General features: G+C 41.0%; 1 protein-coding gene across 2 annotated transcripts in view; it reads left to right on the top strand.

The window, feature by feature from the left end:
- The window catches only part of SEC23B (Sec23 homolog B (S. cerevisiae)), a 47,618-nt gene that overhangs the window by 10,815 nt on the left and 10,405 nt on the right, over positions 1-26,398 (top strand). Inside the window, exons 1-14 of one of the 2 annotated variants that reach the window (XM_008585364.1) lie at positions 910-994; positions 2,754-2,990; positions 3,096-3,181; positions 4,082-4,226; positions 4,661-4,819; positions 5,160-5,275; positions 9,709-9,832; positions 11,415-11,495; positions 15,676-15,765; positions 16,930-17,036; positions 18,510-18,663; positions 21,529-21,606; positions 24,394-24,555; positions 25,683-25,769. In XM_008585364.1, the coding sequence (XP_008583586.1) occupies positions 959-994; positions 2,754-2,990; positions 3,096-3,181; positions 4,082-4,226; positions 4,661-4,819; positions 5,160-5,275; positions 9,709-9,832; positions 11,415-11,495; positions 15,676-15,765; positions 16,930-17,036; positions 18,510-18,663; positions 21,529-21,606; positions 24,394-24,555; positions 25,683-25,769 (1,662 nt within the window). In that variant the 5' untranslated portion in view covers positions 910-958. Of the gene's footprint in view, positions 1-909; positions 995-2,753; positions 2,991-3,095; positions 3,182-4,081; positions 4,227-4,660; positions 4,820-5,159; positions 5,276-9,708; positions 9,833-11,414; positions 11,496-15,675; positions 15,766-16,929; positions 17,037-18,509; positions 18,664-21,528; positions 21,607-24,393; positions 24,556-25,682; positions 25,770-26,398 lie in introns of those variants that run through there. The other variant, XM_008585365.1, reaches the window with a different exon arrangement.

Below are 26,398 nucleotides of genomic sequence, written 5' to 3'. Positions count from 1 at the left end.
AAAAAAAAAAAAAAAAAAAAAAAAAAAAAAAAAAAAAAAATTTGTAGAGAGTTTTAAAATAAAAGAAAATGCCTCTGCCATGATGTTAAGCACAAAAAGCAGGTCCCAAAATTGTATATACAGGATGATATCAACTGTGCTCAGGTAGAAGTCTGGAAAGAAATATGCCAAAATGTTGACAGTAGCTGTCTCTCGGTGATAGGAATTGGGGACTTTTTTTCCCTCCTGTTGTCTTATATTTTCCTGAACTTGCCAGTTTTTCTATACTTGAACATGCATTACTTTATTGATAACAGCCGAAATCATAAACCCAAATCAAGGCTCTAGCCTTTTACATACATAGACTATTGATGAGACAGAAAAAATCTCAGTCATTAATTTGCAGAGCAGTGCTTAAGAAATGGGCTTTTTGGTTAGAGCACAACCTTATAACACTGAGATCATGGGTTCAGAGTCCAGTACCAGCCCGCTGCCAAAAAAGGTGGGGGGATGTGTTGTGTATGTATGTATGTATGTATGTTTGTTTGTTTGTTTGTTTTTGGCAGCTGACCAGTACAGAAATTGAACCCTGGACCTTCATCTTATCAGCAACATACTCTAACCACCTTAGCTAATTGGCCAGCCCAAGAAGTGGTTTTAATAGTGTATTTTTAAACATTTAGAAGTTACAGCATAACCTAAAACTACTCCTAAAAATGTTGCTTTTTTTAAAAGTTACAAAATGATATAAATATAAGACAGAGCTGGAAGTTTTAAATGCTGATTTTTATATTTTAGTAATATGTTCTATATTTTGTGCTTTCAGAATTAATGTGTGGTCATTAGCCATTTTTATAAATAGGAAATAAAAAGTGTAATGTCAACATCTTTCAGCCCTAATAAAAACATTGCTTTGTTTTCTTTTCAGTTTCCTCCAGCTTATGCAGGCATATCTGAGGTGAATCAACCTGCTGAATTGATGCCCCAGTTTTCTACAATTGAATATGTGATACAGGTAACTTCTTTGTGGTGCATTTAATAAACAGTGTTAAATATATTTAGTTTCTCTTGAAAACCTTTGGCTTCTGTGTCTCTTACCTGTCCAAAGGGTTTAAAGCTATGAGGGCAGCAGGATCCTTCACATGAGGTTTTGGTGTGTGTGTAGTTACTGGCATTGTTTTCAGGTCTTGATATAAGGCTACAGTAAAGGTGGAGCTGATTAAATGTAAAACCTGTCCTCCACAGCCTTCTCTTAGTTGACGGTACTCCATCTTCTAGTTGTTCACCTTAAAAACCTTAGACAGGGTGCGGGGGAGGGAAGAAGACATAACAATTACAATTCCTTGAAGTCGATATGACAAGCAAACAGAAAGGACATTGTCAGGAGGGAGGGGGGAGAGGGAGGAGGGAAGGAGGTTTCAGTAATTGGCCACAATAATCTACCACATTGTAAATTGACAAAATAAAATAAAATAAACAATCTGGCACATTAAAAAAAAAAAACCAAAAAAACAAAACTTTATACTCATCCTTCACCTCTCTCTCTCACATCCCATATCTAGTCCACTAGAAAATCCCATTGGCTGTCTATTCCAAGTATATCCAGAATCCACCCACTTCTCTCTCCCCTCTGCTAACTGTCCTGGGTCAGCCACTGCCTCTCACTTGAATTACTTTGGTAGTCTCCTAACTGTTGTCCCTGCTTTTACCATTGCCCATTTATATTTTACTCTTAACCTAGAATAACTTTAAAAATATGTATCATGTTATTCTAGCCAGAATAACTTTCAAAACATGTATCATGTTATTTCTCTGCCCAGAAATGTCTAATGGTCAAAATGGTCCCTTTTCACCCAAAGGAAAAGACAGTCTTCAAAGCCCTATGTGTTTACTTCTCTGACTTCAGTTTCTATGAGTGTCCTCATTCAGCCCAGTGGGCCTCCTTAGATTCTTCTCCAAATGCCAGGAACACTCCTGCTTGAGGGCCTTTTCTCTAGCTTTTTTCTCAGGCTGGAACTTTCCTTCCCCTATCTCTGTATTGTTTCCTCCCTCTCGTCCAGGTTTTTGCTCAAATGTTACTTTTTTAGTGAGACTGTCCTGACCTCTCTCTTTAGTACTTGAACCTGCCCTCTGCCTCTCACTCCCGGCATTCACAGTTGCCCTTAATCTCTCCATTCCAGGAAGTTTGCTTCTTGAGGTAGGCAGGGATCTTTGTTCTTTCTGTTCATTGATGTATGCCAGGACCTGAATAATGTCTAGCTCATAGTAGTATTCAAAAATTTTGAGTGAATTGTTAGATACAAATAGATTTTTTTTTTTTGGTGGCTGGCCGGGACGAGATACAAATAGTTTTTTTTTTCCTTTTTTGTCTTTTTTCGTGTCTGGCAACGGATCGCAACCCTCAGTGTCGGGCCCGTACCGGACCGGACTGGCAACGGGATTGCAACCCTCGGTGTTGCGCCCGCACCTCGCTCAGCCAGTGAGTGGGAACCGGTCTGTATGTGGGATCCAAACCCTCGGCGGGAGCGCCACCGCGCTCCCAAGCGGCGCACTGTAGCAGTGCGCCACCGGGCCGGCCTGATACAAATAGTTTTTATGTTTAGTTTGTTTTACTAGAATCTGAGTCATTTAATGAGGTAAGTAGAAGTTTGTGTAGGTGTCCTTATCCCGAGAGTAAGTGTAGATGAAAACTTGCCATTTTCCTACCTGATTTGCTTTAAAAAGAGCTGTTTGTGTTTGTATACTGATCATTGTGCTGTTTTTCTTTGCCTAAGCGAGGTGCTCCATCCCCTCTGATCTTTCTCTATGTGGTCGACACTTGCCTGGAGGAAGATGACCTTCAAGCACTCAAAGAGTCCCTGCAGATGTCCCTGAGTCTCCTTCCTCCAGATGCTCTTGTGGGTCTGATCACATTTGGTAGGATGGTACAGGTTCATGAACTAAGCTGTGAAGGAATCTCCAAAAGTTACGTCTTCCGAGGGACCAAGGATTTAACAGCAAAGCAAATACAGGTTTGTTCCTTGCTTTTGCAGAAGCAGAAGTAAGGGCATATCTTAACAATTAATTAGTTGTTCACTTTTAGTGTTATAGGAAATGAGTCCTTTTTGTTTTTTTAGGATATGCTGGGCCTGACCAAGCCAGCTATGCCCATGCAGCAAGCAAGACCTGCTCAACCCCAGGAGCACCCTTTTGTTTCAAGCAGGTGAGGTGGCGACATATAGTGTTACACATTCTGTAGTGGGCAGGCAGGACGGCCCATGGGAGTTAGGGAAGAAAAAATATTAGAACTTTTGTTTTCTTATTATTAGAGAAAAAAAATGATTAAGCCTAACCAATATTTAATGTCTTAGCAAAAAGGTTTTGAGACCACTGTACTCAGTCATTCCTGCCTCTTGGACACATGGCTGTTGTCCTTTTTAGTCCTTAAGTAAAATTGGAAAAATTAAAAAGGTTTCTTTTGGGTGCCCTCAAACAAACCTATTAACAGGTACTCACTTCACTCAGCCCATCGAGTGCCTGGGGCTGCCCTGGGCCCAGTTAACAGCCATAAACTTGAAAAAATGCATTGCCTGATATGCTGGGGACAACCTCTTACCCTGGTAAGAAACCAGAGTGTTTTTCTCTGTGTTGCTTCTGAGGCTCAAGAGAAATACAAACTGAATCTTTAGAGTGATGAGGATTGTCCACGTAAATGGACCTTACCTGGACTAAATTCATATTAGTCATGTCCTTAGAATTTCTTTGCTGCTTAAAACTTTTTTTTTCTTTTTTGGCAGCTGGCTGGTACAGGAATCATAACCCTTGACCTTGGTGTTGTCAGCACCACGCTGTCCCAAGTGAGCTAACCAGCCAGCCCTTTGTTGCTTATTGATTGTTTTTCCATGCTACATATATAAATTGCTAAGTATTATGCTTTAAATTACATTCCTCAATAGTTATTTCGGATTGTTTTGTGTTTGTAGTTAAAGATAACTTTGAAGAAAAAAGTTGCAGGTTTTTCTACTCTGAATAATTATTTTGAAGAGCAGTAACTGTGTGTCACCTAGAGTTGAAGACCAGAGTACTTTATTTAACCAGGATCTGTCTATTCAAAATTGTGCAGATTTCTGCAGCCTGTTCACAAGATAGACATGAACTTCACTGACCTTCTTGGGGAGCTGCAGAGGGATCCATGGCCTGTAACTCAGGGGAAGAGACCTTTGAGATCCACTGGTGTTGCTTTGTCTATTGCTGTTGGCTTGTTAGAGGTAATTCAGAATTTACCGGGACCCTTCAAATCATGTAAACTTGCTCTCAGAAAGTGTATTGAATTTGTTTGGAAATCAGCTGTGACTAAGTCAACCAACTGTCTGTGTCATTGTATCAGAAAATGCTTCATCATTATTATTATCCATGTCAAAGGAGCCCCTTGATATTTTAAAAGTACCAAAAGTTTTCATGAAAAACATAAGGAATTAGAACAATGGGAAGTGCTCACATTAAATTAATAAAAGTACAAAACCATGAGGTTGGAAGAATATAAGTGCTGCTTTTCTGCATCATGATCTGTATTATTCTGCAGTAGCATCAGTATTAAGAATAGCTGAAGAGAATTCATCTTTGGAGTCTTTCTATGGGAAATCGAAACTATACTTGGAGGTAGGGCTGTATACCTCTAAAATGTTGCCATTTACTCTTTTAGGGCACTTTTCCAAACACGGGAGCCAGAATCATGTTGTTCACTGGAGGTCCCCCAACCCAAGGGCCTGGCATGGTGGTTGGAGATGAGTTAAAGATTCCTATTCGTTCCTGGCATGATATTGAGAAAGATAACACCCGTTTCATGAAAAAGGCAACCAAGGTAGGTATTCTTGGATACAGGCTGTAATTGTGGTAAACTGGAGTGAGAGCTGCTTTGCTGAGGCCATGCATCATGGTCAGCAAGATGCTCTTGCTGAGATGATCATCCAAATCTTGGCTGCTGTTAAATTACTGCCCCTACTTTCAGACCTTAGAGTTAGAGTGGGTGGCTTTAAAACTGCTCAGAGTGTTTTGATATTGAAAACTATTTTTATTTGATTTGGATGATTTTAAGAAAATGATTTCTGTATTCTTATGTTTGATTACATCCTTTGGTACATTAAGGCATACCTTGGGAATAATGTTACTTTTTCCTGAAGGTAGTTTTCCTCTCTTCACAGCACTATGAGATGCTTGCTAATCGAGCTGCTGCAAATGGTCACTGCATTGATATTTATGCTTGTGCTCTTGATCAAACTGGACTTTTGGAGATGAAGTGTTGTACAAATCTTACTGGGTATGTTGACAGTGAACACTTGGGAAAAGTGAGCATGTTATGTTAAGGAAAGGGAAATGAGTGGCAGAGCCATAGGGATGAGCAAGGACAATTTAGAGAAATTTTCAGGTAGCTCTGGGCTGTGGTTTCAGTGGCTAGGGAGGGGTGTGGGCCCCTTGGAGCAAGAAGCAGTGATTAGCAGGAGGTCCCAAGGGTTCACTATGAAGAAGTCATATTAATAACTTCATTTCTTCCTTAGAGTTGTTAGACTTGTTACGGAGACCAGGTCAGGAAAGCAAGCAAGCATGGAGTATCTGGCCTTTAGCAGGGCACTTCCTTGTGAGAAGGGAGGAAAATAGGGTCTGAATGCTGGAGCAATTAGGGGAAATTTGACCTGGCTATGTGACTACACTTTGTGAATACCTAGTGCACGCTCAGCCTAGAGGGTGTGCTACAAGATACACTGACTTAGAGCCCAAGTTAGTATTGTATTCACAGGTCGGAGTGCAGAGCAGTGGTTCTCAGTGTGCAGTAGTGCCTGGGCCAGCAACCTTGGAGGCTCGTGGGAACTGGTTAGGCATGTACATTCTTGGGCCTCACCCTAGATCTCCTGAATCAGAAACTGGGGAAGCAGCTTTCCAGGAGATTCTGGTGCACATAAAAGTATAAGAACCACTGATGTGGAACACTTGTCTGAAGCCATGTTGGAATCACCAGGGGAGCTTTAAAAACTACTCTTGCTTTGGGTCTCGTCCCCAGAGATTGTGATTTAATTACCATGGGGTATGGTCTGGGCATTAGCATTTTTTTTTTTTTTTTGTCTTTTTTCCGTGTCCGGCAACGGATCGCAACCCTCAGTGTTGTCCCCGTACCGGACCGGGGACCGGCAACGGGATTGCAACCCTCGGTGTTGCTCCCGCGCCTCGCTCAGCCAGTGAGCGGGAACCGGTCTGTATGTGGGATCCGAACCCTCGGGCGGGAGCGCCGCCGCGCTTCCCAAGCGGCGTGCCACCGGGCCGGCCCTGGGCATTAGCATTTTTAACGTTCTTCCAGTGATTCTAACATGGAACAGAGTTTGAGAACCATGCAACGTCTTGAGCCTCACTCTTGACCTACTGAATCAAACTCATATTTGAACAAGATCCCCGGTGATTTGATGCACAGAAGAATTAGAGAAGCCCTGGTGTAGAGCTGTGAGGTGGGCCTGGGATTCTGCATTTCTAAGAAGCTCCAGGTGATGCTGGTCCTCACTGAGTCAAGGGATAGAGGGTAGAACCCGAGTCACATGCAGCTGTCCTGGAGGGTAACAGATGTGTTAGAAATTATTATTATTATTTTTTTTTTTTAAAGATGACCGGTAAGGGGATCTTAACCCTTGACTTGGTGTTGTCAGCACCATGCTCAGCCATTGAGCAAACCGGCCATCCCTATATGGGATCCGAACCCGGGGCCTTGGTGTTATCAGCACTGCACTCTCTCGAGTGAGCCACAGGCCGGCCCAGATGTGTTAGAAATTAAATGACACTGATAGAGCTGTATCAGTTAGCTACATTTAATAAGGTGAACTCTTACCAAGGCCCTCTGGGAGTTCCTGACGTGCTGCACCCACAGGCGAACTTTAGTGTATTTGTGAACATCTCTGAGATTGTATATTTTTTCTGTGGAGAGATGCCATAGCTTTCATTAGATTCTTGCTGAGGTCTTTGACTCTAAAAAGCTTAGCATTCAGGTCAGATCACCTATTGTACAAATGCGTTAGTAATGACATTTTTAAAAAAAGATTTAGAGGTTCTAATTGATAGCTCAAGGTGAACCAGCAGTTTGGGATGATTTTCAGCAATGGCAAGGTGATCCTAGGCTATGGTATAGGAGATTATCTTCAAGGAAGATCATAGTCTTGGCTTCCTTGGTGCTAGCCACAATTTATCCACATTATGTCAGTTTCCTTTGAGCATTTCAATTTAAAGGGGCTATATAGAGGAACTGGAGATGTTCAAAGGGGAGCAGAGGAAGAATGGCTGAAGGAGCTGGAGAAGATTTAGCTGAAGACAGATGCGGGCATGAGAACAGTATTCAACAGTTGAAGGACTGTTTTGTGGAGAAGAAATCAGATTTGTTCTGTATGTGACCAAAGGGTAGAATTAGAACCAGTGGGTGGAAGCTTCTGGGAAATGGAATTTCACTCAGTATAAAGATCTTAACAGTCAGAGCTGTCCAAATGTGGAATAATGGGGTGTGTTGTAGAGGGGCGAGTATGAATTAGGATTAGGTTTGTGTGAGTGTGACAGAAAACCCAAAACAAACTTATTTCTCTTTTGGTGATAGGCAGCACAGGGCTGGTATATTGATCTCATCATCACTGGGGGCTGAGGCTCCTACCTAGCTGCTTTACCACCCTTAATATGCAGTCTGTAGTTCGGGATGGTTGTTGGAGCTCGAGCCACAGCAGCAGGAAGGAGGGAAGGTCAAAGAAGGATATGCCTCTTCTTTAAGAACACACCCCACATGTCATAGAGGGCACTGCAACATGTGTGAGTCACATGGCCACACACAAGGCAGGCTGGGAAACGTCATCTTTATTCCAGGCAGCCATGGAACACGTAACTAAGGAAGAGGTGGACAGTGGATATTTGGGGCCAAATAGCTGACCCCTTGCTGAAGGGTTCAGACACTCAAAGGTAGTTATACCATCTTTCTCGTGTTCTTCCAAGTTCTGAGATCCTGAATGCATGACACACATCAAGCTGTGTGCTTCTCTGCCCAAATACATGAAGTGTTGAAACTGTGAACAGTGTTTTCCTCTAACTTCAATAAAGGATGAATATCAATATTTATAAATTAGAAAAAATTATTCTTGTGAAGTCAAATACTCATTGTTTTGAGGCAGTGAGTTAACTTGAAAAGGATTTCCCACAGCCTAGGTATTTTTTCATACCAAAGAAGTATGAGAAGAGTTGGAGATAGGTTCTCTCAATAGATATCCAATTTAAACTAGTGGGCTTATTGATTGAAGGGTTCTTTCTTTTTTTCTTTCTTTTAACTTTCTATTTTGAAATAATTGCTGATTTACAAGAGATTATAAATGTGATGGGAGTACAGAGAGGTCCCTCTATACTTTTTTTTTTGAAAAATAATTGATAATATATATTGGTAGGGTACATACAAAATGTGGTGATCAAATCAGGATAATTAGTATACTCATTTTTACAAAATCCAGTCAGTCTTTGTGATCCTTAACTAATTTCTCACTAACCCCCTCCCCTTCTCCCACCTCTAATAACCATAGTTCTGTTCTTTTTTTTTTTTTTTTTTTTTAAAGTTCCCTTTTTTTGGGTAATTTTTTTTTTTTTTTTTTTTTTTTTGAAAGTTCACTTTTTTTGTGTATTTTTTTCTCTTTTTTTTTTTTTTTTTTTTTTAAAGTTCCCTTTTTTTGGGTAATTTTTTTTTTTTTTTTTTTTTTTTTGAAAGTTCACTTTTTTTGTGTATTTTTTTCTCTTTTTTTTTTTTTTTTTTTTTTAAAGTTCCCTTTTTTTGGGTAATTTTTTTTTTTTTTTTTTTTTTTTTGAAAGTTCACTATATTAGTGTAATTCTTTCTCTCTTTCTTTTCTTTTCTTTCTTTCAGCTCCCACTTATGAGTGAGGGCATGTGGTATTTCTCTTTCTGTGCCTGGCTTATTTCACTTAACATAATTTTCTCTTAAGTTCATCCATGTTGCTGCAAATGCCAGAATTTCATTCCTTTTTATGGCAGAGTAGTTTTCTTTTTTTTTTTTGTGACCGGCCGCACCGCACTCAGCCAGTGAGCGCACCGGCCATGCCTATATAGGATCCAAACCCGTGGCGGGAGTGCCACTGTGCACCCAAGCGCTGCACTCTCCCGAGTGCGCCTCGGGCCGGCCCAGAGTAGTTTTCCATTGAGTATATATACCACATTTTCCTTACCCAGTCAAGGAAATCATCAGGTTAAAGGGATACCTGTACTCCCATGTTTATTGGAGCTCTATTTATAATAGCCTCTATACTCTTCATCTAGCATCTCCCAATGTTCACATCTTACGTAAATACAGTATAATGTCAACACCAGGAAATTGACACTGGCATGATACCATTAACTATACTACAGACCTTACTAGGGTTTACCTAGTTTTCACGTGCTCTCATTTTTTCTTTTGTATGTTTGTATGTATAGTTCTATGGAATTTTATCATCTCTTTAGATTTGTATGGCAACCACAGTAATAAAAATATAGAACTGTTCTTAAGCATTCTGTTTTATGTTTTAGAAATAGTTTCTTTCGTAAGTATAAATTAAACTTGCTGTTTTCTGTTTAAGTTAGTTGTACCTTTATAGGCATGGTTGTTTTTTCTTTAAATTATTGTTTATAAATAGTGAAAAGCGTTGAAAGGCTTTTGGTTATCCTAACGTTCACTTTCTTTTTTCTTTTTTCTTATCTAGAGGGTACATGGTTATGGGAGATTCTTTCAACACTTCTCTGTTCAAACAGACATTCCAAAGAATTTTTAGTAAAGACTTTCATGGGGATTTCCAAATGGCATTTGGTGCTGCTTTGGAAGTAAAGGTACGATAGACTTTTAAGATTTTAATGGAATTACAGTGTTCTTCTTCAGTAGTCAGAATCCTGCAACCTCAGCCTGTTGGACACAGGCATCTGAGGGCCAAATAAAAGGATCCCAAGAAAAGGCTATCACAAAGTATATTATTCACTTTATCCCTTTGCTTCTCGAAGATGACCTGTGTATTTGTTAATGTTCTGTACAAAGAGTTGACTGGTTCCCCTGCAAGGCTATGCTCCGCCCTGCTTTAGGACAGCAGGAGTTAGAAGGGGTGATGGGTGGGTGTTAGGAGCAGCACTGTGGCTTGAAGACAGAGGCAACCACACAGTGGTCTGTGTCCACCCAGCCATCAGGGTGGCATAGAGCTGTGGTTTATATTTAGTGTCTCCCTGAAGAACAGCCAGAGTGCTTTAACATAGATAGCATTGTGAGTTTAGATTTGTTTTTCTGTGTAGAGATTTATGAGCCCCATACAGTTGATTCTAAGTCATTGAGAAAACATTAAAAGGAACTGTTAGAAAATATTGGAATTACTACTTGTAGAATTTGAGATAATTGTTAAATCATCTAGGTTAAACTTTAAACAGCATTCTCAGATGCCTGAGATTTTATTTTTTTAAAGATGAAGAGGAAGGGACTTTGTTGAAATGAATCAGATTTAAAAATGTAAGTAACAACAGCTGGCCAGTTAGCTGGTTAGAGCACTGTGTTATAACATCAGCATCAAGGGTTTGGATCCCTGTACCAGCTAGCTGCCAAAAAACCCAAAACAAAACAAAAATACTTAATTCATGAGCTCCAGCATAATGACAGAGCCAACATACGTAGATTTTTTTTTTTTTTTTAAGGTGGCTGGCCAGTATAGGGATCCAAACCCTTGACCTTGGTGTTATAACACCATGCTCCAACCAACTGAGCTAACTGGCCAGCCTGAATTAAGTTTTTTTTTTTTTTTTTGTCTTTTGTCTTTTTTTCCGTGTCCGGCAACGGATCGCAACCCTCAGTGTTGCCCCCGTACCGGACCGGGGACCGGCAACGGGATCGCAAGCCTCGGTGTTGCTCCCGTGCCTCGCTCAGCCAGTGAGCGGGAGCCGGTCCGTATGTGGGATCCGAACCCTCGGACGGGAGCGCCGCCGCGCTTCCCAAGCAGCGCACTATCCAGTGCGCCACCGGGCCGGCCCCTGAATTAAGTTTTTTTAAAGCAACACTGAACAGTATGTTCACTGATTAGTAATATGTAAATAATTATGAATGTATGTGGGATGGGAAAAGAATGTAATATTGTTGGCAGAATTGTTATCTTCTATGTGTACAATATTTTAAAGTTTGAAAAGTGAGTTGAGAGAGTTGAAAATGGAGCAAAGATAGCGCAGTTTCTAAAGGTAGATTTTGTTAAAGTTTTAATCAGCTCACATTGGCCCTGGAAAATCTTGTAGGAGAGCAATTGTATACTGTAATCCATGTGGAATTTTCTTTACAGAGTGATAACACTGTCATATTTTTCCTCTAAGCTTTCATGTAGCCATCATGATAGCAGGGTGGATCTCAGTGATTTTTAACTTTATACTGTTATGTAATTTGTTTTAGACCTCTCGAGAACTGAAGATTGCAGGAGCCATTGGTCCATGTGTATCTCTGAAAGTGAAAGGACCGTGTGTGTCAGAAAACGTAAGGCAAACTCCTCCAGCACCCTCACCCTCTGCCCTGGCTTTAATCCATTAGAAGTGTTGGAACATGTGACACAATCTTGCATTGTGTCACCTGTCGGGTGTGTGTGTGGTGAGGGGAGAAGCACCAACCCTCCCTGAGGACTACAACTCTGAGAGGTAGTGTTATTTCCATCTGTCCATTCATCTGTCTAAAGGGTCAGTGAAGGAAACAGAGACTCAGAGAGGTTAAGTATTTTGCTCAGATTCATAGCTGACGTAGAGGAGCTAAAGCCCAGGTCTCCTGATTCCACCACCCACACTTGGGTCTCTGTGCCAAAGAGCCACAGGCATTCTGTTCAGCACAAGGCAAGCATTCAGTAAAATCCTTCAGGAATAAATCTATGTGCTCATTGCCCTTAGAAGTGATACCTTTGTTTCGTTCTCAGCTAATAATGATCCTCATACAACAGAGACCACCATGAGTTGGTTGGGCAGCGGATGAGGCTGTTGTATATGCAAACATCTGGGTTCTCTAGTAACAAATCTTGAGTGTGTGTGAGCAGTTTGGTTATTACTGGGGATGAGTGGCTTTGATGATGGCCCACTTCCTCTGATTGTACTTTACTTGCCAATAAGCAAACCATTTGGTCTGGTGGGCCTCTCCAGGCAGTCCTGGCAAAGGTCTACGCTTGCCTTGCCTGGCCAAGGTACGTAATCTCCCAGTGATTCAATGCCTTCATCTGGCAAATGGGGATAATATCAGTACCTACTTTACCGCATTGTTGGGAGGATTAAATGAGTTAGTCACGTGAAACAGGACAATGCCTGGGCACACTGGAAGCCCACAGATATCAGCTTTCACGTCATCATCATTTGTCTTCATCAGCAACAAACATTCCTGAGTGACTATATAAATTAAACTTTTGTCAAGCATGGCAGAGGCAGGCAATTTGAGAGAACATTCCTGTGGTCCCCTGGGAGAAGCAAGTCACTTTGCAAAAGTCCACCTGATGAGTTCACTCATTACACCGGAGGGCTAAGGGGCTTGTAGCCCTATTTTCTGGCAGGGCTTAGGAAGGCTGCCCTGTTGCGGTTATTTTCCAAACTTAAAATCTGCCTGATGAAGCCTACCTGAAGTAGTTTAAGAGGATATTTTTATGAATTAGCACAAACTGATTTTTTTTTTTTAAAGATGACCGGTAAGGGGATCTTAACCCTTGACTTGGTGTTGTCAGCACCACGCTCACCCAGTGAGCAAACCTGCCATCCCTATATGGGATCCGAACCTGTGGCCTTGGTGTTATCAGCACCACACTCTCCCGAGTGAGCCACAGGCCGGCCCAGCACAAACTGATTGATGGGCTGTTCCAGTAGAGTTTGGCCAGGAAAGTTTTGGTTGGGGGATGAGGATGCAAAGAGGAGGAAAATGCAATTTTCACACATACAGAGAAGTTTAAGAGGAGTGTAATGAATTCCTGTGTACCACCATTTAGAGTCAGAGTCACACAATTGTTAACATTTTGCCGTAATTGCTTCATCATCATTTTTTTTTTTTTGGCCACATTTGCTTTATCTGATTGTCATCTATTTGCCATAGTTGCTTTAGAACCTTTGAAAATAATTTGTAGACAATATGACATCTAGTCCTTAAAAACTTCAATATACACTGCTAAAAATAAGGATATTCTCCTACCATGATATCATTATCAAACCTAAGAAAATTAACAACAATTTCCTAATGTCATATCTAGTCCATGTTCTTTCTCTAATTTACCCCAAAATGCCCTTTGTAGCTATTTTTTTCCCCCAGCAGCATTTCATTTGTTATTATATATATCCTTAGTTTTTTAAAATCTAGAATAGTCCTCTCTTTTTGTTCATTTATGTTTTTTGCTTTAAAATAAAAGAAGAAAGACATTGAAGAAAAAAAGACGACATTGATTTGTCAAAGAGACAGTGCCTGGTGTCTTCTCCCGTAGAATATCCCACATTCTCCATGTGTCTAATCCTTTCCTCACAGTGGTGTTTAGCTTGTTCCTTTCCTCCCTGTATCGTAAAGCAGAAGTTAGGTCTAAAGGTATGATATGCATGGTGGGGGAAACCTTGTCAAGCATACTTCCCGGGTGATGTGAGTTTCATGCTGTGTTACATCTGGAGGTGCTTATGTCCACTCATCCCATGTTAGTGGTGCTGAGTTAGATCCTGTGGTGAAGGTGGTAATTGCCCTGCACCTTTCCACTGTAAGGGTACATTTCCTCTTTGCTTGAAATCTGTTGAAAGAGATTGTAGCACATTATGAAAATCTTGTTTACCAACAGCCTAATGATTTTTAGCATTCACTGATTATTCTCACTTGAATCAGTTTATTTCATTGGAGAATTATAAATTGGTGATTTCCTAATTTTGTTTTTGGCAACTGGCTGGTAAGGGGATCTGAACCTTTGACCTTGATGTTATCAGCACCATGCTCTACCAAGTGAGCTACCCAGCCAGCTTCTAATTCTGTCTTTACTCTTCTTCCAATAAAGGCATTTATAGGGTAGATGCTTAAGGAAGGAATTTGTGTATTAGTGAGAAAATTGTTTTGGGGCTCTGGAGGGTTGTGGCTACTCTGGGCCTGATGCCTAGAAAAGGGGTTAGTAAGGCAAGAAGGGGAGGCATACAAGCTCATTTGACTTCTTTGCCATTTTTCTTGGGTGTAGCCCTTCACTTTCCAGCAGTTGTTAAACATCTGCTTCTTTTAGTAAAGGCCACTAAAAGGGAAGGTGGACACCCCAAAATCAATCCATCTTACAATCATGCTTAGGAAGTACGACGAAGCAGTGTGTGCCCTCTCTGCTGTACACTTTAGAGCTACTGTGTGATTTCACTTAAGAATCTTCCCATTCTCTTCCCACTCCATCACATTCCTGGGATTGCTGGTTCTGCGGCCAGGGTATGTAGGCTCCTGGCATGGCTTGGTGGAGAGACCAGACTGGCATCAGCTATACTCGGCTGATGGTGTGCGGAGTGGGTGCATTTGGAGTAATATACTCATAAAAAAAATTTCATGATTCTCTTAGTGTACAGTCACATTTGATGATGTAGTACTCAGCACCTCTAGAATGACAGAATGTATGTTTCAGAGTCTAGTGATCTCAGTTGGTGATTTTAGGTATTTTTGACATTTGTTGTCTTTTCTGCTAGATGTCATGACTGAAACTGATACTTTGGTTCACATTTTAGTGAACTTAATATTCATCACTGGAAGCCATTCAACTAGTCAGTAAAAAGCAGCCTTCATATCACTACAATTTCCTTAGTTCTTTTAGAATTTATATGTAGCTTTTGCATAGAAGAATCAGATTAGAAATTAATATTTTATAGCGAATGTTCTCCAGTTCTTTATTTCTTGTTCTAATAATGATGTTTAAAGAAGTGCATCAAACTTTCAAGCTAAGTAGATAATTTTTTCTCCTATTTACTTCTTCCTCAATGCTAACTTGATTCTTGTTGGCTTCAGTGTTATGTATCATATATAGTTTTTCCTTGAATTGGTTCCAGGACTGTCTGAGGATACCAAAATCCGTGGATGCTCAAATCCCTTCCAAATGGTGCAGTATTTGCATGTAACTTATGCACATCCTCCTGTATACTTTAAATCATCTCTAGATTACTTATAATACTTAATACAATGTAAATGCTATGTGAATAGTTGTTATACTGTATTTTTAAAAAATTGTATTATCTTTTATTTTTGTATTATTTTTTATTTTTTTCAAATATTTTTGATTGGTGGTTGGTTCAATCCATGGATGCACAAACTGCAGATACAGAGGGCTGACATATATACAATATATATGATGTCATGAAAATTGGTCAGAGTGCCAGTGTAAAAAGCTTAAAAGTACTGTAGGGCTGGCTGATTGTTTAGAGCATGGTGCTGATAACAGCGAGGTCCAGGGCTCAATCCCTGTACCAGCCAGCCACCAAAAAATAAAAATAGAACAAAATTATAATAAAGTACTATTAATGTAAATGTTAAGCTGCCTTCTGGTCTGTAATTGTACTTTTTTTAGTAAAGTATTTTCAATTAAATTTTCAACTAGAAGAAAATATTCTAAGTGGACTGCCCTACTCATTCAGTACTTTTCATTAGCAGTTAACCACAGGGGTGGGTTTTTTGTTGTTGTTCTTTTAATTCCTCTTCTCACCCATAGGAGCTTGGTATCGGTGGCACAAGTCAGTGGAAAATCTGTGGCCTGGATCCCACGTCTACACTTGGCGTCTACTTTGAAGTAGTCAATCAGGTGAACCTGATTTCTTTATGTGTTTTCATGCCTTAGTGTCCTGTTTTCTGATTTATTATACACCAGTGGTCTCTGGTTACTTTCTCCACAAATCGACACTACTTGGGTATTGGATTAGGTCTGATGCTGGTCTGGTATGGTTTTTTTTTTTTTTTTTTTTTTTTTTCTTTAGTTCTCCTGGAGTTTAGTTAGAGTCAGACAGCAAATTGCTTTTGTCACTTTATTGTTGAACTAATAGGGTCATTAGAATAATGATGGCTTTTCCAGCCATTGTAATGTTGGTGAATTTTTAAGTGTATCAGTTCTTTCCCCAGTATTTTATCATGAAAAATTGCAAACATACAGGAAAATTGTAAGAATTGTACAGTGAACACCTATATACCCACCACCTAGATTCTATAATTAACATTTTACTATATTTGCTTTTTATGTATCTATTGACCCATCAATCCATCTTATTTTTGATGCATTTCAGAACAAATATGAGTCATCAGTGTGTTTGATCCCTAAATACTTCAGCATGCATATCATTAAGTTGAGTTCAGGATTAAATGTGGTTTTTCTTTTTTTGAGGTAAAAGTTATATAGTGAGGGCCGGCCCGGTGGCGCACTGCTACAGTGCGCCGCTTGGGAAGCGCGGCGGCGCTCCCGCTGAGGGTTCGGATCCCACATACAGACCGGTTCCCGCTCACTGGCTGAGCGAGGCGTAGGAGCAACACCGAGGGTTGCGATCCCGTTGCCGGTCCCGGTACGGTACGGGCGCGACACTGAGGGTTGCGGTCCGTTGCCGGACATGAAAAAAGACAAAAAAAAAAAAGTTATATAGTGAAAGGTGCAGATCTTTTTTTTTTTAAAGATGACTGGTAAGGGGATCTTAACCCTTGACTTGGTGTTGTCAGCACCATGCTCTGAAGTGAGCCAACCGGCCAGGCCTACCTATATAGGGATCCGAACCTGCGGCCTTGGTGTTATCAGCACCACCCTCTCCCAAGTGAGCCCCGGGCCGTCCCTAAAGGTGCAGATCCTAAGTGTAGCATTCAAAGTGCATCAAGAACCTTACCATCACCACTGTGTTAGTGGCTTTAGAAGAGCACAGCAGGTTCTGTAACTGTGTTTGAGTCATGTCTGTAATAGTAATGAGGTGTGTGGCCTCTCATCCTACAGCACAATGCCCCAATCCCCCAAGGAGGCAGAGGTGCCATCCAGTTTGTCACACAGTATCAACACTCCAGCACCCAGAGACGCATCCGTGTGACCACCATTGCCCGAAAGTGAGCAGCCCCAGTTTCCTTTCTGTTGAGCCACTGACTGATGTTTTCCTGTGAATAGCTATTTTAACATGTATTAGTTTGTCTTTATTAGTTAATCTATTAGTTGTCCATTGTGTGGTTTTCTCCAGTCTTCACTGGCTTATTTGATAGGAGGTGGTATTTTGGGCTAACCCAGTTGGTCCTCTGAGCACTTACCTAGAGGAGTCATCTTTCAGTAGGAATATAGTTCATTAAAAATAATTTTTAATTTTATATGTTAGATAAGTAACCCATAAATACATCCTCCTTGTAAAAGATTCAAGCATACATAAGTATATATGGAATGGGTCTCTTCCTTCACGTTTCCAGGAGGAAGTTTAACTTCTCAATCCAATTTCTGTGAAGTTATATACCATGTGTGTTTATTATATGCATGTATGACAGCTTTATATATGTATCTCTATATTTGTGTCTGTCCATGTATGTCTTCAGTTTGCAGACCTATATCTTATTTATTGTATTGGCTGCATAGTATTGCATGGTTTGGATGGGTTATGCCAGTTCTCCGTTAAAGGACATTGTAGGTCCTGCTCCCAACAGTGCCACATTTCATATTTTTAGGTCTTTATGCCATGAATATTTCTTTCCCGCCACTTCATAGAAGTGAAATTTTGGATACTGCAAAACTACTCTTCTAAGAAACTAATTTTATTCTCCCCAGTAGTGTAAGGAGAGTGCCTTGTCTCCTCATTAACAGTGGATACTGTCAATCTTTAAAATGCAAATGAAGAGCAATATTATCACTTTCATTTGTACTTTCCCCTTTATCAATGAGTTGAGTAATTTTTTTGTGGCTGGCTGGTACGGGGATCCAAACACTTGAATTTGGTGTTTCAAGGCTGTGCTTTAACCAACTGAGCTAACTAGCCAGCCCTGAGTTGAGTACTTTATTGGCCATATGTATTTCTTCTGTGATAGCCTTTACCCATTTTGTAAAACCTATTTCTTTTTCTTGTTCACTGATTTGCAAAAACTTGTTATGTATTCTGATATGATTATTGTTACATTTGCTGCACATATCTCTTCCTAGTCTATCTGTTGTCTTTTAACTTTATTATGTAAACTTTTGTATATATGATAATTCTGTTTTCTATGGCTGTAATGCTGTGAATTCGTTTTATGAATTTGTAAACATTTAGATTTTTGTAAGATTGACCTAGGGGAAGGAACAGTGGATTGAGACTTAGTACCTTTTGGTCATTTACTTTCATGATGTCTTTGGAACATAGGGAAGTTCTCTTCTATAAGTATTGTTCTGAGCTTATAGCCTTTGGAAATTACATGAGAGTAACTGAAATGTATGTAAAACGCTTGTGATTCCTTTGTGAAAATGAATTCAAATCTGTCATCTAAGGCGAAGGAACAGGATATGCATATTTTTATCTAAGTGGTCTCTCCTGAACGAAATTGTGACACTAACTCTGGGATTGTCAGTTGGGCAGATGCACAGAGTCAGCTTAGGCATATAGAAGCAGCATTTGACCAGGAGGCCGCAGCAGTCTTGATGGCACGGCTGGGAGTGTTCCGAGCAGAGTCAGAGGAAGGGCCTGATGTGCTCCGGTGGCTGGACCGACAACTCATCCGACTGGTAAGTTGGGAACAATGGCATATTAGATTCAGTCTTGGTCTCTGCTCTACTTTTGAGAGAAGAAAATTGTCACTTAAATAAGAATTTATCAATTGCTTACCCTTAGTCAACCACTGGACATTCTGTGAGTGATATGAAAGAAGTGTTAAATATGCATTTTCCTTTCAAGGGCTTACATTATAGTTGGGAAGAAACAGCACACATGGAACCTTTGGGGGGTGATGTAAATCTGTGCATGTTAAGAGTTGAATTAGATGAGTCATTCATTCCTTGAATGCTGTGGTCTTATATTTCTCCTCCCGATCTGGGAGGTGGTTTTTGGAGATAGGGGTCCAGGCCCAGTGAGTTTCGGGAGGATAGTCATGAATCGTTCTGGGTCCAGTCAGGAGACAGAAATCACACAGTAATTTAAATAGGGAAAGTAATGTGGAAAGAATGACCACTATAGTAGGGGAGTAGAATAATGATGGAATGACTAGTAAGAATTAAAGAGATCTAGCAGATATAATAGGCAGCCACTATTTCTCGGGCTGAGATAGAACACCCAAGGAAGAACCCCTTTCCCCAGGACTGATCCAGACCTAGTTGGGAGGGCATGGCCATGGTGAGTCTTTCATAGCAGGGAAGTTGCCATGGTGCAGTGCCAGAGGAACTTGCTCGAAATTCACTCTCTAGAATTTGATGAAAGTCCACTCTCTGGGCGTGACAGGGTAAGGTGTTTACAGCAAAGCGACTCTCACCAGAGTCATGCGAGGGTGCTGGGCTAGCTGCTGGCTGCCATGTACTCCAGGAGCCCAGCACTGGGGAGCCACAGCACTGCAGGAATCTGGTGCTGGGGAAGCTGCCGAGTGAGCACACTGGTACCCAGAAGCTAACGCTCGCCTCCAGCACCCTCTACTGACAAAGAGAGCGTAGTTGAAGGGCCCACAGTCATTTCACAGCAGGCAAAAGGGTGAATTTGGAGTTGGGAGGCAGTAAATCTATAATTGGCACACTGTGTAACCTTGCCTTCTTGGAGATTCATAGCATATATTTGTGATCAAAAGCACTGAAAAGCCTAGTGAGGAAGCCTGTTTAACTTTGTTTAGCCCCACATTTGCCTTTGCCATCTCATGGAGCCATTTTTCAGGGAGTGTCAGCGTTTCAAACACAATTTAAATATTGCTCCTCTAGGATTTCAAAGGTGGGATAGGTGAGCAGAGGGTCCTAGTGGTTGGCAAAGACTTTATGTAGGCAGTGAGCCTTGAGGCAGGTCATCTTATAAAGAGTAGGATAACAGGAGAGGAGAAGGCAAGGCTTGCCAAGTGGTAGCCCAGCATGAAGAAGCCTGCAGGAGGTTGCCATGCCCTTCAGCTTATGCTGGGGACTTTGGAGAGACCGTTGTCACAGGAGGCCAGGTTGTGTGGTGGGGAACAGAGGAAGCAAAGGTACACCTTGATTGGAGAATGCCTTCAGGGCAAGAAGGAGCCTTATGTGTGTGATTCTTAAGCAGGAGTGTGTCAGTGGCATGACGCTTGAGTTTACATTTATCACCATATAATGTGAATTGTAGGGAGAAAAGGCTACTATTATAATGAATGATTTAGCAGGCTCAAGGGAGCTGACACCAGGGTAGTGGCAGTAGAAATGGAAGGAGCTGAAGGTTTGGAATCAGGATGTATGCCGAAAGAAGAATTGATTAAACTTGGTGAAATGACTGTATGTAGAATCAGAAACCAAAAAGTCAACATTGACTTGCGTTTCAAGTGTGAGTAACTGCAAGAATGGTGGTAAGGTAGAAAATAGGAAAGGAGAGCAACTGTAGAGTGAGAGAAGCTGAATTTTTTTTTTAAATGCTACAGTTTATTTTTGATAGGTTGAATGTGAACTTGCAAAAGTATGTCGAAGGAAAGATATTCTGTGGTTAGGTGAAGTCCCAACTGGAGCACAGGCCGGTGGTCAGCACTGGATGCTGGGAGATGGTTATGGATGACATCAGTCTTGCTTTAGTGTTCACTTGTAGCCGAAGCAGTGAGGTTAGGAGCAAGGGGTCAAGAACTAACCTCTGAGGAGTCCACAGTCCGGGGGAGGGAGGAAGACAAGGAGCCACTGAAGAAGACTGAGAAGGATTGGTTGGAGAGATGAGAAATAGGAAAGTAGTATTTTAGCAGCTGGAGGAGAAAGTTTCAGTGTTTGAAAAGTCACTTGGCTCATGCTGCTAGGAAGTTCAGCAAGAGGAGAACTGGGGAAGGACATCAGATTTGGTAGGAAGAAGGTAATTGTTAGAGATGGGTTTTCTTTAAATGGTGGATAGTCTCGTTCTCTAGAGGCTGGAGGAAATGTGTGATCAGAAAAACAGGCAGGAAGAGAAAACATTGTGCTTCAGCAATCTGCCATTGAAAGGGGGAAGAAAATTGCGTTATCATGTGAGAGAACATCAAGGCAAATCTATAGTTGTGAGTTTTCATGGTCTTAGAGGGTCTTAATATGGAACAGGCACCTGACAGAGCTTATCTAGCCCCTCTGTGGTCATGGTGGTCCTCAGGCCAGCATTGCCTGGGAGCTGGTTAGAGATGCACAATCTCTAGCTCCTTCCCAGAGTCTGCGTTTAAACAAAACCCCCTGGTGATTGTCTGCCCTTTGATGCTTGAGAAGTGCTGGTCTAGGACTCAGTAAGTGGCAGGGTTAAGATTGCAGGGCTGGCCATTTAGCTCAGTAGGTTAGAGCATGGTGCTAATAACACCAAGGGCCAGGGCTTGATCCTTGTACCAAAAAAAAAAAAAAAAAAAAAAAAACCAGCTCTTAGTCCAAGGACTTTTCCTTTACCAGGTGACACTAATTACATGTGTTTCTTGTTTGTCTGTTTGTTTGTTTTTCTTTCAACAGTGTCAGAAGTTTGGACAGTATAACAAAGAAGACCCCGCTTCTTTTAGGTTATCAGATTCCTTTTCTCTGTATCCTCAGGTAAGTTATATGTATTTTAAAAATAACTATAGAACAATAAATTGTGGTAGAAATAAATTTCTCTGTTCTCAGGGTTAAGTCAAGACTTTGTTTTGAGACTCAGTCTCTACATGACAGAGGTGGTTCAACTCCAAACAAATGTGTTTCTGTGCAAGACACTTCCCTAAGACAAAGGTGACACAGAGAGGAGAAAATAAGCGCATAAATGTTCATGAAAAAGCAAAGTAGGATTGTTGCTGTAGGGCCACCACAAAATCTCTAATTTGTAGAAGTTCGGAATGAACAATTAGCTACCTCAGCAGCAAACCAAGAAAATGAGCACACATGAAGAGGAATATAACACAACAAAACCACAGTTAGTATGACAAATATTTAATAATATGCCCTTGGTTTTTATGCTGTATCATAACTAGGAATCAGCAACAAGCAGGTCCTGAAAGTAAATATGCTGTGCATGACTCAGGCATTTGGGAGCCACTAGACAAAGGAGAGGAGGGACAGAAGTGGGTGGAGTGGGAAGCCACTGTCATGGATCTATGTTTCTTCCTTTTCTGAACCTCCAGCCTCATCTGTAAATGAGGAAATAGAGCTTAGCTCAGTGGGCAGCTGGGAGGATTACATGAGCTGAGGCCATTTAACTTTTAAATATTTAGCTCAGTGCCAGGCACCTGCTAAGCACTTTGTGAATGTGAGCCAGCTTGACAGCGGGGGCCTGGGGCCTTCAGGTGCCTGTGCCAAGAGGTTGAGGCCATGTGGTGTGTGAGAAGAGCCCTGGCCCAAGCAGTCAGGGCAGAGTTCCAGCACCAGCCTCGCTGCTGCTAATGAGGTCCTAAGCCCCTGTGGTTTTCAGTTTCCACATCTTCAGAAGGGAGGAGGTGGTCTAGAGAAGTGGTTTGCAGTTTTTTCACAGCCACGGAATCCTTTCTTTGGGAGGACCCTCCCTGAAAAGCCAGCATGTAAAGCAGACAGACTTGATTCTGCTCTGGTTGTGCCCATGGACCACCCACCCTTTGGCTCCCACCAGAGCCCTCCTCACCCAAGGCCCTAAGGATTCGCTAAGACTGTGAAGAGCACCAGATGAGGTGGTTTCTTCTGTCGAGTTATTCTAGGATAGAGGTTAAGAGCCCATCTGTGTAGCCAGGTGGCCTGGATTAAAGTCCAGCTCTGCCACTCAGTAGCAGAGGGACCTTGGGCAAGTTGCTTACCCCTCTGTGCCTCAGTTTCCTCACCTATAAACTAGGGATGGTAAGAGAACCCACCTCATGGGCTTATTGGAAGGTTTCAATAGTTCTTGTCAAGAGCTTTGTGCCTTGCACGTAGGATTTATTGAATGTCAGCCATGACCCTAGTCAGGTACTTAGTACTTAGAAACCTGTATTTCAATTATTTAGAGCCTCAGGAAGCTTATACATCTCAAGGCAGCTTATTTTCATGTTCGGGCAGCACTTTTGAGTGACCTAAAAGTTTGCCTTCTTCCCCACCTTCTTCTGATCTTCAGGGTAAAGACCATACTTCTCCAGTGTCATTCTTGTTCTTCTCTCCCCTGACCCCTCACTCCATCTTGTCAGCCTGTGCCCTGAGCTCTCATCTGCTGTTACTGTGCCTTGTGTGTTTCTTCAGCATTTCACCTCAGACCCCACAGCTTTGGGAAGTTTGGTGGCTCTCCACTCCCACCCCAGTAATTATGTCCTATCCTCTGGCTCCTGACTCAGACACTCAAGTGTGCCTTGTCCTCACTGGACCTGAGAGCACGTATTCTGTCTCCACAGCCCAGCCCAGTGACTGTGGCAATGAACGTTTCTTTGCCTTTTCCCTGTTGTGTAGAAGTTTTGACTTATCCAGAGGCCCCCTTTATTAATTGTGGTAAAAAATACATAACATAAATTTTACCATCTTAACCATTTTTAAGTGTACAGTTGACTAGTGTTAAGTATATTCACATTGTCTTGCAGTAGATCTCTAGAATTTTTCATTTTGCAGAGCTGAAACTCGGCACCCATTAAACAGTAACTTACTGTTTCCCTCCTCCCCCAGCTCCTGGCACCACCTCCTCTTTCTGTTTCTATGAACCCAGAGGTCTGGTTCTGCTGTTTCAGAGACCTGAGGTTGTTCTCTGGCCCAGGTCTGGCGGCCTGCCCCCTTTCAAAAGCAAACCACTCAAAAGTCAAATGTTGGTGAAAGTGGAAGTCAGCTTTTATTCAGGAACACTGGTGACCTGAGGAGAGATGTCGGGCTAACCCGTCTCTCCAGTAAACCTGAAAGGAGAATGGCCAGACTAAAGCCATCTCAAAGACTCAGATTTACCAATAGGTTTTTAAAGAGGGGGCTGAGGGAATGGAACATGGGAAATTAAAAGCAAGAAGGAAAGCAAGATGAGCCGTAGGGGCTCCGTGCAAGGAGCCAGGTGCAAGGTCTTGCCCATCCTTGCTGTTATCTCAGGACCCTGCTGGAGGGGTGGAGTCAGCGTAGCTTTATTGATGTCTTCCTTGGTTTCCCACAGTCTGGATAGTACGTGCAAGTCTGCAGCTCCAGGCTGGCTAGAAAACAATTTTATATACATGTAAATAATGTCATCTTGCCCCATAACTAAGTTCCAAAATATCAGATAACCATGGGAAAAGAGGGAACTCAGAGAAATGCATGCCACTGTGTCCTTTTAAAATCTTTTAGAGCCCATGTGATTTTAGGTCCCAACATGGCTTGAGTCCTCACTCCAACAAGATGGGTTGACTCTCTGGGTGTCAAAAAGCATATGCATTTATCTTTTTTTTTCCCTTGTAAATGCAGTTCATGTTCCATCTTAGAAGATCTCCGTTTCTTCAAGTGTTTAACAACAGTCCTGATGAGTCATCGTACTACAGACACCATTTTGCACGGCAGGATCTGACCCAGTCCCTCATCATGATCCAGCCCGTTCTCTACTCCTACTCTTTTCATGGGCCACCAGAGGTAAGGTTTTATGTGAATGCTTTTCTGAGAATTGGAATCACCTAATGTATATCATTTTTTCTAGCAAATTTACTCTTAGACCAGAAGAGTATAAGAAAAAAAAAACCAGAAAACTGTGTTTTTATAGTAATTTAACATTATCTCTGAATATTAAAAAATACCCATGGGAAAAAGTCAAAAGACATATAAAGCTATTATTTATGGAAGACAAGAATAAATGTAAAAAAGTTTAAAAAATAATATGGGTACGTTTTTTTAGTGTGTTTATGTACTTTGACCCTGTAATTCCATGTCTTATAATGTGTTTGAAGGAAATACTCCCAGACACAGAAAAATCTTTATCCAAAGAAGTAGTAAATTAGCTATTATCATAGAAAATTAAACAACAATCCAAATGTTCAATAATAGGAAAATAAATAACTAACCTAAGAAATATTCACAACATACATACTGGCTAGCCTCCTCCTCCCAAAAAAACCTCACAAAATTTATGTAACATAATAAAATAGATGAGTCCTTATATAAAAATGTTACATGAAAAAAATCAAAATAGAAACTTTTCTAAGTTATTTTTTTTAAGAAGCCTGTAAAAATAAAGAACTATATGGAAATAAACCAAAATATTAATATTTGTTCTTGGATACAAATTTTCAAATTTTATTTAATCAGTACAAGTTACTTTTATTATTAAAAAAACATAATAAAATATATTTTGTAGTACGCTTTAAAAACTTGTATTAAATGCAATTTTTCACATAGGCATCCCTGTCCTCTCTCATCTACAGCTGAGTAGATTTGAGAGAAAGTGTCTCTGGTCAAAGAAATACAATTCTAGTACAAAACAGAAAGTTTGGAATTATTTCTGGTTTCTGAATCAAAAGATATCATTAATCGTCCTTCTCAATTGATGAGGGATTATTTGGAGCCTGTTTTTTTATGTGAAGTTGAGATTAGAGCTGCTGAGTTGGGGAGCAGAAAGTGAGAAGTGGCCTGAAGAGGGGGAGAGCCACTGTACCGTTTGTCAATAGCCTCCTGCTGTGCTGTGACATCCAGGCTTGGGAGTGGAGTGGTCACCATGTGGGGAACATGGGAGGACCAATGCACTCTCTCTCCCCATCTTTCTTCAGCCAGTTCTCTTGGACAGCAGCAGCATTCTAGCTGACAGAATTTTGCTGATGGACACTTTCTTCCAAATTGTCATTTATCTTGGTGAGGTAAGGTGATGTTAATTTCTTTTCTTACTGTTGTTTTTGTTTTCTTATTTATTTATTTAGGTTTTTTATGGTAGTTGAAACAAGAATTTGCACTTAGAAAACCCACGGTTTAATAATATATTATTATAATACATATAATACATAATAAATACATGGCTTTTATTCTAGTGAAAAAAATCTTTTTTCAGGTCCCTGGAGTATTTGTATATTTAGTGATTTTAATAATATTTGCTGTAAGTAAATCTCAGGTGGTCCTTTTAAGTCACTGTAATTTATTACTTGCTGAGTTGTTAGGCAAGGCTAGTTTATTCTTTCTTAGTAAACTTTTTATACACACTATTGGCTGAAGAGCTGTTAGACTTAAGTTTGGGACTAAAGTTTTTTTTAAATGTATTTTTTAGGATTATTATTATTTTTTACATTCTAAGATGTTGCAGAGCAGTGGGAGGGGGAGGGAAATAGGGGGATGGGGGGGCAAGCTCTTTTGTTGGCCTGGTTGCAAGGTGTGGGGGATGTGGCTTAGGCCCTTGGGAGTGCCCCCACACCTGAGCCCTGCTTGAGAGCCCAGGGGGCTTTTGGCTCTTCTAGGTTTTATAGGTGTTCTTTGGTGGTGGTAGACCTTTACTGGT

Source organism: Galeopterus variegatus, unplaced genomic scaffold, assembly GCF_000696425.1.
Source record: "Galeopterus variegatus unplaced genomic scaffold, G_variegatus-3.0.2 Scaffold3538, whole genome shotgun sequence".
Lineage (NCBI taxonomy): Eukaryota > Metazoa > Chordata > Mammalia > Dermoptera > Cynocephalidae > Galeopterus > Galeopterus variegatus.
This window is presented reverse-complemented; position numbering and strand designations above follow the sequence as displayed.